Consider the following 18,122-nt stretch of genomic DNA (forward strand, 5'->3'; position numbering starts at 1 on the left):
AACGTAAATGCCTCAATTATAAAACCATCCATTTTTCGCTCAAAGTCACTGTCACTGCGGCCGAATTGATTGAGAGCAGCAGAAATTAGATCATATAATTGAGCTTTCAGGTTAGTGGCTGTCCGGGTTATTACTCATGGATTATTCTGTTTTGAAAACCAAGGTTGATGTCAAAGGTCCAGAGTCTGTTCACAAGTTCTTCCGAGTGTCCTTGGTGGTTTTTTGTAGTCAAACAAAGTCATATTATGATGACTTACCAAGAAACTTTAAGGCCTGTAATGATTTCAAAATGAAAACATAAGACAAAAAAGAGTTGGCAGCTGTTAAATATCAATAACAATAACTTTTAAAATCTGCTTGAAGTGGAGCTGAGACCTGTGATCCAAAGGGGAGACCAGCGCCATCCCAGCCCTTTGTGTGTGTCTGCTCCACGTTTTCAGGTACATCACCCTCAAGAGACCAGACGATCAAGTTGGCAGATTCGACTTAGTGTTCAATACAATCTTGCAGGCCAAGAGGTTGACAACTGGCCTGTAGAAGTGTCGTGTTGGCAATTTTTAAGAACAAAGTCAGAACTGTTGATCGAGTTGATGAGTCACACAGTGAAGGTGTGTGAAACTGTGGTTAGGTCCTGGCTTAGAGGAGATGTCTGCATCAGTGAGCAGCAGAATCTTTTCTACCCCAGACAGAGCAGTGTGTACTCAGCTCCATGGTTTGTGCTGTTGATGCACACAAGTACATAGACGGAGCTCACTGTCTTTGTATATCGAGATAAAGCCGATGACTTCCCAGTGAGGCAGTGAAGAGAGGGTTTACCTCAGTCTGGTCTGTCAGTCCTACTGTTTCTACTTCATTTTCTGCTATTATTTTAACATAAAGAGGAAGCGAATATAAACCAACGATATGCAGTGTTAACTAAATATACAAGATGGTTCAAAACAAACCAGAGAGCTTTCTAGCCATCCGTCAACACATGCAGTGACTGTAAATACTCAGATTGGCAAATGCAAACTCTAACCTCAGCAAAGTGTGAAACAATCACTAAACTCAACTTCTTTACTGAACAGTCACAAATATTTGCACCGCAAAAAGGCATTAAATGTCTCTCCGTGGACAAATTGACCTGAATGACGTTCAAGGCCATATAATCATTATTCAATAACAATCAAAATTATGTTTTAGCTGTATAAGATTTTACTCGTTTAAAACTAGTATTTTTTGCGACAGATTAAAATGTGTTATTTTCTTGTAGCAGTGTAAACAATCGAGTTGATGTTAAAAAAGACTTAAGTTCCGTTATTACTATTAATGACTTCCCTTCGCCTTGTGGAAGTAGACAACTCATTATGATTGTTTTTTTTAAACGACTCATATGTGCTCTCTCGTGCCTGTCAGTTGTTTGTAGTTCACGGTCATATCCCCGGTGATTTACTCCGTTGTGGAGCGCAAGTCTTTCGCTTTAAGACAGTGTCAGAGGCGACGGACCCAGCGGCGGTGGAGGAGCTGGTCGGGATTGGGCGACACCGGAGGAATCCCCAAACTTTTCCCAACTCTTTTTGTCCTCGTTATTTTCATTTCCACTTTATCCCGACCTTGTGGATCTACGTGCAAATATAACGGCTTGCCAGTTGACACTGTCGTTTTAAAGGCGGAGCTCATTTCCTTCCATTCGAGTAAAAACTTGAGGAATGATACCCGAGCGACCGCATCCCTTCCTCCGAAGTTCAGCTAAGGTGGCTAATGCTAGTTAGCGGGGAGCATAGCGGCTAACTGGAGTAGAAGTACTAAAACTGTCGATATCATTCTCGGACGCTAAGCTGGCACGTACATACACGTGATAGACAAATAAGAGATTCGAGAGATGGGCGTTCTGGAGTTGTGGGGCAGCATTTTGTGATTTAGTTCCACCGGAGCAAGTTAATGTGACACTGTGATGCTAGTCCTGTTGACAAAAACTTGCACCCTTCAGGTTGAGATTGGACTTCACAGCAGCACAATCGTTATATCAACTACCAGTTTAGCAGTAAGTAATCGCTGGTGTTTTTCAAGGCGGCACATTCATAACTGAGTAACAACTTGTTGAGGGATGGGAAAGCATGCGGTGACCCAGATGCTCGGAGCTGGAGGAAGTGGAATCGCTCCGTGACCGCTGGATGCTTGAGAGGCGTAGCTGCAGTTGCTGTAAGCACTTCGTTCAAAAGTTTTTGTTTCATTTTGAAATAAGGCTTTCCTTTACTTCCTTAATTCTTAAAGCGATTTGTATCGTGGACAGATTCCTTGCCTGTCTTTAATAAGCACATAGGTTCAGGAGCATCCCTCTTATGACTCGTGAATCGTCGAAAGTATTCAAGAAACTATCATGAAAGTGACAGTGAGCTTTGGCCCAACGGGGGTGGTTGTGCCCTGCAAAGAGGGTTGGACTGTGCGGGACCTCATCCAACAAGCCACACAACGATACAGAAAACTCCTGGAGCAGGTACTGTTGACTTCTATGTTTAGCTGTTTTAATCGCTTCAGTAATTGTTTTTAAATATGCTTTGATGTGTACTGTTAGTGTAATGGCCAAACACACTCATTCCAATTCTCCAGTGAGAACGAAAAGTAACTTATTAAAAATGTCCTTTCTTTAAAAAGTTACGTGTACAGTTATTATTTTTTTAATCTTTTATTTTGAGTGCAAGTGATTTAAAGTCACCCACATTTGTGTTCTGTTTCAGGAAAAAAGTTATGAATAGGAGATTTTTGTTCCCTTTTTATTGTTATGGTTCTTCATTTTCCCGGATTATTTTACAATACATTATTACCAACAGGGTGCACTGTTAGCAGACAACATTTAAACATTGTCAAAAATAAGAAAAGTCTAGTTTCCAGTGAACATATTTACTAGGATTGGCTACGACAAACTCTGACCTCTGAATGCTGAAGCTTAAGGTTGAGTATTAGACCAACGGTCTGTACTGGTGTCCGATGTGATATGCCCAGTCTAATTTTAACATTAAGTGTAAAAGTGAGTCAAAGGAGCAGCATCAACATTTTGAGTTTTCTTCAAAGCCATCCAAATCAATGCTCTGTCTTTTTGTTTAATCATGAGACACGGTTATGATTTTCTTGTCCAAAGTCAGGCGAAATTGAAGAACGCTGTCGAGGCCCAGCTCTTCATTACTTGCTTTTGAAAAATCTAAAGCATATCTCATATGAGTTGAATAGGTCCAGAGAGCTTGGTCAGTCAAAATGGTCACTTTATTTGTGATTGTAAAATTATGCAAATGGTTTCCTCTCAGCACACAGGCAGATAACCTCATCAGATTGCCACATGGTCTCTGTGGCTCATTTCAGATTGCTCTAATTTTTGAGGCACACCAAAAGGCAGAGATGCCAAGAAGCGGCGATGAAGATGCTTACGTTTTCTTTGGGGCAGACTAGGTAGGACAAGATTAGAAACACGTATATCAGAGGGACTGCGCACTGCACAGGTTGAAGAGGAGGGGTTTGACTTGCTGTGGCCGTTTGCCTCAAACTGAATGCCCAGCTCTATTCAAGTTTGACGTGCAACCGCGGTGGTCTGAGGAAACAATAACGGTGCCACCAACTGTTTTCAGTGACACAGAGTGCCAGGCCACTTGTGGGCCTCCGAGCAGCACTGCTTGTCTGGTGGACACACTTTCATTGACTAGAGTAGAAGCAGATCAGACCAATGGGAATCAGTTATGCAGTGCGCATTCCTTTGGTTGAGTCAGTTTTGTTTTTATCGACAAAGGGGTTTGTTTGCTGGCTGCTTTGTGATTGATATATTTGATCAGTGGAAACTGGAATTGAGCCATTTTTGTGGTGCCTACACTGAAAAATGGAGCTTGTTACTTGCTAAAAACAAGCATTTCAATTTTTGATTCGATTAGTTAACAAAAAGAAATGTGCAAAATACCACCTTTGATAATTATTTTTAATATCTTTCCATAGCTGAGTGGATGTGTCATGCACATTTAAAATCTCATAACCTCCTCTACTTTATGAATGTACTAAACTAATCGGTTCATTGGTTCATTTCTAGTGTTGCTTGTTTCAGCTGACACGTGATTGGTTAAAAACCTGCACCTGTCTACGGGTGTTTTTGCCTGTATTAGGCCAATAAACATCTGATTTTATTGACAGACAGATTTACCCTCTCTACAGTAACTGTTTTTACTTCCGTGATCTCGCACCTGCGCAGCTGCCTGCATGAGTACTGCGAAGAAACGTATTTTTCAGAAGTTACTGATGATTACCAGACTATTTGTTTATCTTTTTTTTTTTTTTCGTCTGGATCTGTACTTGTACTACACTGATTCAAATCAAATTCACTGATTCAAATCAAATTCAAATCTTTGTTCAACTTGTGTGAGCGAGGATAATTCAAGACTGTCGTAACAAAAAGGACATTGCCTGAGGCGCAGAAGTGCGATGCTGCACAGCAGGGGCATATATATATATCTGTATGCAAGTTTGCTGGCTGTCAGAGTGTACATTCTTTTGTTAAGAAAAAAGAGAAGAAAACCATGATAATATCGAAATTGTGATTTTTATAGTAAAAGAAACTCATGATGCGATATTTTTGCCATATTGCCCAATATTGTCCTGCTATATATACTGTAAATTGAAATGTACAATAAGTTAGTCTCTTGTTTCATAGAGACCTCACAATATTTACAAAACTAAAACCAATTCAAGGTATTTATTGTTTCTATGAGGTTAATTCCAATCCAGAATTAATAACGATAAACCTCCCAGTTCTTTTGACACTTAGAATGAAATACTTCCCTTTCCACCTGATCATATTTTGTGCCTTTGTTTTCTGTCTTTTCGCTCTGCTTGCTTTTCTTTGTCCTCCATAACCCCTGCAATTAGACATTCATTTTCTCTCGTGCACCTTTGTCTCCTGTTCTTCACTGTTATTAACATTCCACTTTTGTTTGTTTTCATTTCTCGGCCACCTCCTCCAGCATTTCCCCTCAGCCTTGCTCAAGGGAGTGTTCTTTTGCTATGTTCTTTGCTTCTTTTGGGTTTTATGTGCGCTGCTTGCCTCCTTTTTATGACTTTCGGTTTTTTATGTGGTCATGCATCTCAAACTTTCTTCCTCCTGAACAACCTTAAATGTGGCAATAAAAACTGGTCTGTTACATAAAAAACTGAAAACTGCGTTTGGATGAAAGATGTCTGTGGACCTTAATTATTACTTTGACTGACATCACACACCTTCAATATTTGCAATTTGTTTTATTGGAAATTACAGCAGCATTTTACAGGAATAGAATATGAGTAGCAAATAAAATTACAATGCACAGAACAAACTAACAAAACAACACGAATGATGGGACATGACAAGTAGAGTCTCTCTCATGAGAACCAGCAAAACACAGACTGGCTGGATACTCCTCCAACCTTTAGCGTTAGCTGTACCAGCTTCAAATGCTGTGTGGTCAGCAGGGTGATGAGCTTGTGACGCTGGGTGGATGTTTTAGTGTTGTGTCTGAAGCTGGCTGGCAACCCACATTCTTTTTTTTTAACCTCAACGCAAAGCATGAAAACAGCTGAGACAGTTTGGATCTCGAGTTAGGACACTTGTTTGTCAAGGTACCACTGTGTTATTATGAGAATTATTATTGCATGTTGATGTATTAAAATCAGTATTTTGGGTGTGTTGCTGTTGATATATAAAGTCACTGTAAGCTGTGATGATCAATGTTGATTTTGGAGGAAAAGACAAACTGAGATTTGAAATAACCATTATTTTTAATCACATAAACTTTTTTGTTTTGTGATGCAATACATTAATACTAATTTGTCCATCACAAATATACATAAAACAACTTGATATCAGAAAGCACTGATTTCCACTGAGCCACCAACCAAAATTTTAACCCTGATCGAAGTCACTGAGGGTGTATATGCAAACAAGTGTGATGAAGAACATGATGCGCCAGGTTGGCAAGGACAAGCAGCAGGGAGGAAATGTGTAAACATTCCGAGGAATTAGAGCAAAGATAATGAATGTAAAGAGGAGATGGCTGAGATAGGCAACTGGGGAGAGGTAAACAGGAGGGAGGGTGTATTGTCAGGAAGTCATCAGCTTGTTGACAGACTCCTTAATGACTGTTCAAATAGACAAGTGACTGTTTACAGAGGCCTGTACATGTGCTCTTAGGTCAGAAACACAATGTCAGTAAGTTTTGCTCTCAGAAAAAAGGTTTTTGTGTGTTTTCTGTCCTCCAATATTTTTGTGGAATATTTTAATGTTAGAAATTTTAGTTTTCAAGGAGAGTGTTGTTTGAAGTGGGTATGTAAAATGACCGTCATTGTGGTTACTTGAGCTCCATGGTGTGGGATGAGCTATCTCAGTCCTCGTCTAGTTAAGTTATTGATGGACCTTTCGCCTGTTGGAGATAAGAAAATGCTTTATATGTGCTATAGTTCGTCAAAACCGTAGCAAGGCAAAAGGAAATGAATCTTGGAAAAGTTTCTGTAAATGAAAAAAATCAGTAATATGTGCAGTGTTTGCAGTGTTCTTTTTATTCAATGTCTGCCACTGCAGCACGTAGCAGCCCGACAACGCGTACGACAGTTACGGCAGCACTGTATCCCAGCATCTCACTCTCACACGGCGATCTACCACTACAGTACCTACTGTATAACCCTCGCGTCGCCTATTTTGAATGGCATTCGATTTACATCCAATCCAACTTACGACCGGTTGGTTGGAACCGATCCCCGTCGTAGAAGAAACCACAGTCTGTCTCTCTTGTTTCTCTCTCCTGTGCACACGCATATATGTGTCACTACTCCTCCATCCCTAAGTTGCTGAGTGTATACGTGCATTTTACACCCATCACAAGCGACTTTTACAGATATAAGTGGCTAAAATGTATGTTACATGCTGAATCCTAGAGACTTAAGAGCCTGTTAAAATGCGCACAGAGAGCGGAGAGAAATGACATGCTCACATGTAAATGGAAAATGCATGTAAAGGTTTTTGTGCTGATTTAACCAAAGAACAACTTAAAGAACTGTTCTACAGGAAAGGGAACTTTCTACCATGTCCATTGTAGTTTTGCGCAATGTTTAAAATGAAATTGGTGCAATCCTCCGGGGTGTTGGGCCGTGCCATTGGGCAAGGCGTAACGCCCACCCCCTCTGGAGCATTGTCGGGGAAACACTGATGTGTTTAAAATATGCAGAAATGATTATTTTCTTATTTATTTGGCTCCGTCATTTATTTTGATAAAATGCTTTAGCGGTTTGATTCAACAGAGTCATGGTTTAAAAAGTAAATAAATAAATAAAAGTGAACTGCTAAATCTGACTGTCTCATGTAAATTCCAGCTCAAAGCAAAGTGTGGAAGACAAATATATTAGCACGAACAGGCAATCTTTCATCGTAGGACAATCAAAAAAATAGTATAAAATAGTATATTTAGTAAATGTGAGATAAAAAAATACTGTTTTCTTAGAGCCTATTATCTCATTGTACTGTGCAATGCTTCTAACATTCAAGCCCCCAAAACATGTTGTTTTTTAGTCTTTCTGTCTCCACTTTGGTCTTCTACTCTTGGTGAGTGATTCAGGGAAGCCCGTGGTGGACTCCCCATTTTGTACGCTTGCCATTCATTGAAAGTAAAAACATTTTATCTGTGTGGTCGAAATTGTCATTTGCGTCTGAGTGCAACCTTGTGATATTTTTAGGATACTTTCACAGTTGTCAAACACAGTATCTCCCTTTTTATCGAAAGTAAGCTAAGATAATATGAGGTAATAACATTTGGTGGAATTTTGCATCTGATTTGCCTGCTAGTTCCATTTGACTACTGCTCTTATCTCAACCTTTTCACTGAACTTTAATCTCAAGGTTTTATCCGGGCTCACCTGCATTTTTGCAGAGATAAACATACTTTTATCTTGCTGCTTCATTATCTTTCCTTCACGGTTGAATGCCTGCTCCCAAAAATAAATAAATAAGTAAAAGTTTCTGTTGACCTAAAAAAACTGCTATAATTCAGCATTTGATATTTATCTTCTCATGAAACAATTTCTGTTGGATTGTGAGGACTTACTGTTGAGATTTCATTTCATTTACTGTGGCTTGTTATGCGCTTACATAAACATACAACTTAGAGATCTTTTCTAATTATTGCTCAATTCTTATTTTACTAAGGGTACCTATTCATTATGACTTTATATCACCTATACATTATTCCTATAAATAGCAATTCCTAATTTACCACTCACATTTGACTTAGCTCATTCGATTAATCAATTTGAATATAATGAAAAGTGAAGTAACAGGTAGGTGAGATGGTCTGTCCAAGTCTGGTGCAAGGGTGCTTTTTCCCTTTGCTGTGATATCATGAACCCTTATTTAACAGATTTCTTAATGTGTGAATGATATGTAAAACACACTGTCAGATTTCATAATGAAATGGTAGGAGTTGTCTCAAAGGCATTGACAGGATCCTGGACCTGAGAGAGTTATTAGAGACAGTAGCGCGCTGTAATGTTTTGAGCATTCCTTTGCTTTGGCTATTTGTTCCCAGGTACTTGTATATGCCTATGTGTTTGGAATCTTACATTCTTGTTCAACACCAAGCTCAATGCAGTCAGATGTCCCGTGGAACATTGATGTCATTAATCACGGACACAACACAGCCAGAAAGAGAGTTTAGAAAGCGAGAGAAATGGACTTGGCGTGAGTTGTAATCTGTTCGTGGCACAGTGGGGCTGGATGTGGAAGATGTGCAGGAGATGTGTGAGATCACTGGGCAAGGAAAATGTTGAAAGAGGTTCGGAAGCTCCAGTTTGGCAAGGCAAAATAACCATTATTATTCTGAACAATATTGTTATCAATTTATTAGACTTAGACTTTATTGATCCCTTTGGAATGACTCCCTCCACGAAGTTTACATTTCCAGCAGCAATAGAGGCAAGAAAGGGCATGCAGTCAGGAAGAGCACCACACAGAGAAAAAAAAAAAAACAACTAAAAAAATAAGAATAAAAAATAAACAAAATAAAAAATTTAAATTAAACTTGATTAATCTCAATTTTTCATGATGTTTGGGAAAGCAACATTTGTTTTCTGATGTTTAATGTATGTACTCTTTACAGTTGTACAGTTCAAACATACAAGTGCTGGTTTAAAATATACACAACATTGTTTGCTGTACATGGAGATATCCCCAGACGATCAGTGTAGTTTATTACGGTATCGATGTATAGTTTGTTGCGGTTAATTGTGCAGCCTTCATTAATTCCCTGTTCAATGAAAATGTATTTTTACAGCATTTCTAAGGACAGAGCCAATTTTTCCTCATGTCGTTTTTATGGACTTCAACATTGTCTGCAGCATGTTCATGAATTCAAACCTAACGCAACATCATATCAAGTTTGTTACTCTTTTGTGTGCCACAGCAAGGACAGTACCTGGTCCAGACTCACCATATTGAATACTGTGACGGTGGAATTTTGGACCCTGACGACATACTTAGTGACCTTGTCGAAGACAAGGACAAGGTAAGAGCCTGAATATAAATGGTTCTTCTCTGCATCTGGTAATTTTATGTTGCACATCATTCTATCCCTTCAGGTTTGTTGAGTCAGTGTTGGATGCTCTTGACATGATGGCTCTCTGAATTTGATAACCGACACACTTGATACAGGTGGCATGTTTGAAAATTAAATATTTGCACCGGAATACGGGAAGAAGTTCATGCATGATGCTGTTAGCCTATGTTTGGATGACTGCTACACAAAATATATGAATTCCAGTGTGCCTTACTATATTGAGCTGAGCTACTCAGCCCTAAAAACTGTTTTCCCTCTGTGAATATTGCCTTTTAAGCAAAATTCTAATAGGCCAGGTCACGACTACCCTTCAGCATTGCAAGCATCATTAGCAATTCACTTTTTGCTACTTTTTCATACTTAATCCCCATATTCCTGAGCGTTATTACTCCTCCAGGGATTGTGTCATGTTTAATTTCCATCCTTTGATGAGTCTTTTTTAAGAGACCCTCATTGACTCTGGCGGTATTCGGACATAGTAATGGACTTCGATTAAAGACTCATCGTTGGTCCTTCAATGGTTCTCTTTTGTGATCAGCACATTAAAGCAGTGCCAATGTGTTTTAATGAGCCCGAAAAAGGCCGTGGGCTGAATATTTCATCTGCATTGACGATTGAAAAAAAGATACAAATGCACTTATAGAATATTTCTCTGTCTGCTCCTCGAGGTTTGCCTCTAAGGTGATATAAATACTGCAGGCTATTCTGAAGGTTCTGTTCTCTAATTAAGAAAAACGTTACATGAGTTAGCAGGTTCTCCTCTGGAAATATAACACCGTGAAGTGTTTAACTCTCTCAGTCCTGTTACCATGTTTCTCATTTCCTTCTTTGTACTTCCGAGTGGCCTACTGTCCTTCATAGTGAATTTAAATTTCCTTTGATTTTCTGATGTTTGACAACACCAGATATAAAACATATATCAACAATAAAACAATAAAAAAATCAGAAAAACTCTGATATTGCACCTGGTAAAAACCTAACAAACTGCTCATCAGTATTTAAATGAGTTATTCTTATTATTGGATGCATGAACTGGATGCAGTACCTAATGTCTCCTGCCCAGTCTGTGGGGGTGCTATTCCCTGAAATAATTTTGTGCATCTTCCCTTTATGTCTTCCTTTACCACATCCATCAATCTCAATGGTTGTCTTCCTCTTCTTCTTTTAAAAGCCAAGTATTTCCATTTCTAGCATTGTTCGTGTTCAACATGGTGCCTGGAGTCTGGACTCCATTCAAATTTATCCCAAACCTTTCTCCATGAACCATCCCTTTCATATTGTTATTTCTAATCCTTTCCTTCTGTTTCATGTCCAAATAAAACCAGAGTGTCTTCAACTGTTACTTCTAGATGGTGGACCAATTCTTGGTCGACCACAAGAAGTCATTGAGACAGCCGAGTCAAAAGACTCTCTTCTTCTATGCTGCTACTCTGACTCGATGAGGTGGAACCATCACGTGCTCCTGTTTCTTGTTATACCAAAATTATTGATGATGTAATGTTGTGTATGCTGTCCTCCCAAACACACAGCGTTTCAGATCATGTTTTACCCCTCTATTTTTCAACTTTTGACACAGCGGGTCCTTCAGTTTGACATTTTGAGCCTATACACCCTGCTAGCACTCTTATCTCATCTCTCTTCATCTCTGACCACTACTGTGTATGACTGATCACAAATACCTCATCTTCGCTATTCTCACACGTGCATTCTCTCTTGGTTCTTTACTGGGTTTCATTCCTGACCTGCATAATCAGGAAATTTGCATTGAAGATATGAATGAAATTGGAGCAGCTGACATGCATGCCAACTATCGATTTCACCAGGAGCAATTGATCTTACTTTTTAAAAGCATTTTAGTACATTTTTTGGAACTGCTACTATTTTCCAGCAATTGATTCAGTGGCATCTTTGTTTATCTATTCTTACTTTCATCTCTAAAACTTCAGCAATAAAACCAGTCCTCCCTGTGAGGAGGAAAGGGTTTACCTCTAGAGCAGTTATGGAGTTTGATATGATGTTGAAAACAAGCAAACCCATTGTCTCTGAGTCATTGGCGCCCCCTGGTCTTGTAATGGTGGGAGGTGGAGAGGAGGAACCCGTCCTACTGCTTGGTCTTCTTGGCCATTTTATTTTATCTTATTTTATACGCAGCACTTTATTTCGAAGCACTTTCCTAGTTGGTGGAACCCCCACTGACCTGATTCTGATTCTGATTCTGGTCACCACAAAAAAGACACATGCACACGACCACACAAACGCTTTCCTCTGCAATGATCGGATAGCGTGAAATTTGCCTGCTTGTGCAACTGCAAATAACTTTATTTTGGAAGGATAATAATGATAATAATAGAAATAATAATAAATAATTATTTTTTCGCAATATTGATGAGTGGTTTCAAAGTCATGCAGTTCCTCTGTCCTTGGTGCAGCGTGGGGAAGCATTTTTCTTGCCTGCCTGTCTTCAGTATTCTTATGCAGGAAACTGTAAAACACTGAAGATGAAGAACAAACAGAAAAACCAAAACGAAAAAGCAGCAATATTGATAGAGGGTCCCTGCCTGTCTTTCCCAGTCATTTTAAGGTTGCAGCTGCTACTTCTTAGAGGTGAAAATACAAAACATTCCTTTCTATCACTATATCCCCAAGTAGGTCCATACAAACACCCAAGTAGACATTTAAAGACTGAGATCAAATAACAGACCACAATATGAGTCCTTGAAAACCAACCACATACACACGAATGATCTCGTGCAATATGCACTTCTGAGCGTCAGAGATTGCATATGAAATGAAATTGTGAAATATTCATAGGATTCTGGAGTGAGCCTCTGCTAGTGTTATTATTGCGCTATGAATAAATGGCTCCTAATACCACATGAGTGCTTCACTGGAGGAAGGCATTACGACTTAAGGTTTGGGAACACAAAGAAAGCACCAAAATAGAGGAAAAAAGAAAAAAAACAAAAAAACACGCAATGCTTTCATATCTTGCTGAGTCTTAAATCTGTTTTTAACACACATGAGCCTAATGTACTTACAGTATCTGTAGTTTTTCACCCTTTTTTTTTTTAGAATTTCTGAATTGATCACACAATATTATTCCATACACTTTATTGCATTGTATTTCTCATTTGCTTGGTACTATAGAACAAAATAAATAAAATCAGTGCAAGCAGCAAAAACATGCTGGGTGTTTGAAAATATATTCACTTCTTCACCATGCTTGTAAAATTGAACACCAAATGTTGTGACTGGAGGAAGAACACAGGACAGACATAGGTACTGATGAGTAGATTTTCTTCTTGTTGATCATACTGACTGCACTATTTACTGCTTTAATATGTGTATTAGACACATCCTGTTGAGCTGAAGTGGTGGCATACAGTGATGCCCCAGTTGATAAGAAAAAGTAATCCAATTACTAACTCCTATCACTGAAAGTAAAAGTAACTTAGTTACTTGACAGATTACTTGATTTTCAAAGTAACCAAGTCACATTAGGAGTTACTTTTTCAGTTACTTACAACGGCTGCCTGCAACACTCACAACAGGTCTTATTAACACATATTCTATTTGGTGCAACATTGATCATGTATATTAAATTGAAGTAAAAAAAAACAAAACTTTTTTGAAATATAAAAAAATAAAGGCTCACTTCACATCAACACACATATGTATACATATAAATATGTGTATACATAGAGTATAAGTGTAGTGTATCTATATATGTACATACATACATATATGTATGTATACATATACATACAGATATGTATATGTATACATACATGTATGTATGTAACACTGTGTACATATACATATACATATAGTATAGTATTTGTGTTGGCATCACCATGCAAATACTATATTATATAGTCGACCTCATTCATCACAATCTTACATCACGGTATTACATTCCAAAAATGGTGTTCTGTGGGGAAGCTCAGCATTAATAGTAGCGGTGATCTTCTGTACAATTGCACAAAATGACTTTGTCAAGTGGCAGCATTTTCTCTATGACGTACCGTGCAACCAACCTCTTCAACTCCCCTCCACTTAATGATTTCAGTTCAGTTTTCAGTGGCATCGGACCATCTGCAGTCGTCGTAGCTCTCTTTTTCGCACCCTCAGCACGAACTCCAGCACAGAGTGTACACCAAAGGATAAATATTCCTGCCGCCATTCCTCGAAGTAGTGGCTGTATATCCACCCGGCAAAAGCCGAACTCCCTCCTCCCGCCATTGTTATTGACTAATGACTAATTCCATGCGTGACGTCACTACCCGAGATGCAAGGCAACAACAATTATGGCTTTCTTTTTGGTGAAAAATAGTAACGGAGAGTGACTTTGGATAAATAACTTCCAACTGATTACTGGTTTTGAAATAATAACGCGTTATTGAAAAACTAGGTTATTCAAGTGTGTAACGCATTACTGACATCACTGGTGGTGTATGAGTTTATAGCCCAATTAATTTGATCATTTGTTGAATTCAATTAATGACTTTTTTGCCCTTTTATTAATTGATAAACTGATCGACTACAAATATTTGCCCCACACAAGATTGATTGTACTTTTTAGGATTCTCGAATGGGGACATTAGAGGTTCAATGTGAAATGCGCTGTAGATGTATATTAACCGATTTGGTTAATCTTAAACAGATGTGCGAGGAATCTAAAGGATGAAGCGTGAAACGCACGATGGTGACTCATAATTCTCACGGCTTGGTTTTTAATCAGGACGATAATTGAGCTTAGCTGAAGGTTACAGAATGGCAGGTGTCTGAATGTGTGTAATTCTCATTTAGCTTCTGATAATTTCATCCCACTTTCAACCATTTAGCTCCTGGTTATGCCTTCTTTATTAAAAATAATGAGGGTCACTTGACGATAAGAATACCTGCCGAAGTCTGAGCTGTGCTTTAGTATTTTCCAGTGAAGGAAGAACCTGGGAGACTTTGGAGCAATATCAGAATCAGAATTATCGATAAAGCTATAGCACAGTGGAAGCTAGCTGCGATACTCTGTAGCCGCCCCAAAACCAGAGTCAAGCATGAACAAGAGCTGGAGGAAGGAATCTGAAAACAAAAGTGAGGGTCAGAACATGTAGCAAGCAAAAGCAAAAGTCGATCTCAGACTCTGGGGAAAAACAAAATTACTGAGCAAGCTGAGGAGCACAACAACAAAGAGGGTCTTATGGCGCATTTCAGTTGGGCTCGCAACTGGGAAATTCCCAGTTCTTCAAGCAATGTGCAGTTCTGTTAAGATCACAGTGACAAATGGGCAGACAGGAAGCAGGACAACAAAATAAAACAACAAAAATATATATGTTCTATAAACTACAATAAAAACTGCAAGACCTTCAGCAATGTTGCTCCTCAAAAGTCTCGCTGAGTGCGCATGCTCGCTAGATGATTGACTTGTCTTTCCGCTGTGGTACAAAACATGGTTGTGATACTGTAAATCGAGTAAACACTCCTGTCAGTGGCCGACCAACAACACTCAGGCCAATTAAGTCCTGTCTCAACTCAATTCAAGCTCCGAGTCTTTAATTTTATTTAGTTTTTTTGTCAAGTCACAAGTGAGTCAAAACAGTTCTGTACCTTGTTTTAAGGCTGCTAATCTTCAGACTTTTCTTCAACGTTTCGCTCATCTCGTCGTCAGACGTGATGTGCTGTGAGTGGCCACAGTCAAAACTAGAGGCAAAAACATTTCAACCTTGAAAGCTAAATACAGTATATCCTCCACAGTTTTGGTGCATTGGTGTTGATCTTAATAATCATATTATTGGGTCATATAATTATCTTGGGATTCACCAAGCCGATTGTCTTGAAATATGTGGTATGGTATCGCCTTGAAACCCCAAATGCAAACCAAACCCAACCAACCTCTACTTTCTGCATTCAAAGGACACAGCCCAGGTGATTTTAGTAACTTATGAGGATGCCTAGCAGACTGTGATATATGACTAATGACAATGAAAAATTGGATAATTTGTCCCATTTTAATTAATTTTTTCATTTCATTTTGAATTTTGGGACCAAACGTGAAGTTTGAAATGGTTCATAGGGAATAACGTTAATACACTAAAAATATCTTGAATCCATTTTTATGAATATTAATTTATTTGATGTGAAATGGGGTTTTAAATTGATATTGCTTTGTAAAAAAAATGAACAGGGACATAATTCAGAAAAACACAACGTTTCCTGGAAGAATAATTAAAAAAATAAAATGAATAAATTATAATGAATACAGAAAATAATATTTTCTTTGCACTGTGATGGACTGACGGCGCAGGAATAGGTTCCTGCCACTGGCCCAGTGACCGCTGGAATATGCTCCAGCACTCCCTGCAACCCTGAAAAGGACTAAGCTGGGATTAATAGAAGATGTATGTATATATGTTTCCTCTTCCCCCCTTTCACTTAGCTTTAGGACTCTGCACGTGCGTGCGTACATTAGCGTGTGTGTGATGTCAGCGATTGCAATCCTAAATCTTGCAGGCCTCATTGTTAGAGCACATATTTATATTTCATGTATATTTATTGCTCCAAGAAATGCGGCACTTTGTATGAATCATTTGACACATTTATACAGCCTGTGAGTGATGAAATGTTACTTGCGTGGCCTGTAATGTTCCATTAGTTTGATTGCCTACAAACCATCACCCATGATAAAGACTCAGACTTCAGCATAACCAAATGTCATTTTTATTTTTTTTTTAAAGAATATCTTCATTTAATGGTTTATTTGTGTTCATGGCATAATGAAGTAGACCCAAGCAGAAGAAAAAGAACACACAAACGCACACTGTCGGTGATAACCTCGCGCACTGTTCACAAGCACTGAAGTGGAATAATGGACAAGGCCATGGAAGAGTGATCAGATTTTATCATTCACACCCTCTTAAACACCAGCCATCTGCTTAATGCATGCATTCCTCTCTCCTGACGTCTGCTTGTGTGTGCAGTTTTACTCTGTTCTAGATGGGTGAGTTTCATAGTTTTGTGTCTCAAAGGAACATCAATTGCAATGGAATGGTTACAGCAAATTTTACACTTGTTTTGACTCTTGGTACGTTTTAAGTGTGCCTAGTTACATGTGCTCCAGTTTCACTGTGAATATCAGCACAACAAGAATGACATTTAAGTGAATGAATTAATGAGAATAAGCCTCAGTGGATGGCATCTGAGCCTCATGGGCTATTGTGTGGTCGAACTGAAACAACTTTCTTAGTGGTTCAGGGCGAGCATAGTTCAATTGTAAATATTTTTTTTATTATGGTCTGCTTTAAATTGGTCAAGGTTTTATTGTCACCTCACACTATAAACTACACTGTTACAGTTAACGGAATAATTGTTCATCATGAGGGGTTGAAGTGGTGATAACAGTGTCCTTGAGGCTGAAACACGTCATCACCGTTTACACTCAGTCATCTCTTTTTGTCTCCAATCGTTCATGACTTCATTGAACTTGTCTTCCCACTCTCTGCGTGCCCTCCTCTCCTCTGCCCATATTTAGTTATACTTCGGCCCCCTGCCTCTGCCATTGTGGCCCCCGTCTCTCCATGTCCTCTAATGAATTCAATCATTTTGGAGTCACACTTTAGTGAGGATGCACATGATCCAGTCTTAATACATATGTTGACCTTTAGCCAGGAGCCAGAGGGGGTTAATTGAGTAATGGAGTTCAGGAGACACAGCGGATACTTAGAAGGATGGGCAGTCTCGGGGAGATGGCATTAAGCGAGTGTAAAAAGGAACAGGTGCAATTTGCAGAGGCAGAGCCGGGGAGCCAAAGATAAAAAGGGGTTAATTGCTGGCGTGAATAAGATGTACAACAGAGGGACGACGTTCATTCCAGAAATGTGTAGCGGCCGGTGGAATTAAGACAAATGTGGGCTCAGTGGTGTCGAACACGGCCATGTGGTAACAGCATGAAGTCGTGCGCCATCAGGGTATGGAAGATTGATTTTAAGTGTGAGAGACGGGGTCAGATAAGGTGTAAGTAAAGGGGTTAATTATGAATTTCATATAACTGACGGCAGCAGCCTTAATGGAACATTACTCTTGATGAAGGAAACACTGCAGCACCTGGGGTCCATCCCCATCATGGTCTCACATACAGCACGGTGGTTGAGTACATGCTGTTATTGTTGCTTTAGTTCAACCCTCGTGGACTTGTTATGATGATGCGTTATCCTCATGAAGTCCTTGAAGATGGTTAGTCACTAGCTATTATTCTCTTTTGCTGGTGTTAGCATATCTGCCACGGTTTGAGTTGCATTGGCCAATATCCATTGCTTTGTTTTATGTGATTCTGTTTGTGACATAGAGAAACAAAGAATTGGGATATATGAAGATATACACAAAAATCATCAAAGACAATTTTACATTGCAATTCAGAAGCTGATATGTTGGAAGTAGGATATTCAGCTATGTTGTTTGATTGTCCGGACATCTCTGAGAAGAACCTGAAACCTGGATTCAGAGAAACTGTCCCCCCTGCCCTCATTTATCTGTTTTGATCTT

At 39.0% G+C, this 18,122-nt stretch overlaps 1 protein-coding gene across 8 annotated transcripts in view; it reads left to right on the forward strand.

Annotated features, from left to right (window-relative positions):
• Nucleotides 1-1,409: 1,409 nt before the first annotated feature.
• pard3bb (par-3 family cell polarity regulator beta b) overlaps nt 1,410-18,122 on the forward strand; it is a 143,783-nt gene continuing 127,070 nt past the window's right edge. For 5 of the 8 annotated variants that reach the window (XM_053876827.1, XM_053876825.1, XM_053876824.1 and 2 more), the window contains exons 1-2: nt 1,411-2,476; nt 9,435-9,536. In XM_053876827.1, coding sequence (XP_053732802.1) covers nt 2,360-2,476; nt 9,435-9,536 — 219 coding nt within the window. In that variant the 5' untranslated portion in view covers nt 1,411-2,359. Of the gene's footprint in view, nt 2,477-9,434; nt 9,537-18,122 lie in introns of all 8 variants that reach the window. The other 3 variants (XM_053876822.1, XM_053876821.1, XM_053876826.1) reach the window with 3 other exon arrangements.

Source organism: Synchiropus splendidus, chromosome 10 (genome assembly GCF_027744825.2).
Source record: "Synchiropus splendidus isolate RoL2022-P1 chromosome 10, RoL_Sspl_1.0, whole genome shotgun sequence".
In the NCBI taxonomy this organism is placed as follows: Eukaryota; Metazoa; Chordata; class Actinopteri; order Syngnathiformes; family Callionymidae; genus Synchiropus; species Synchiropus splendidus.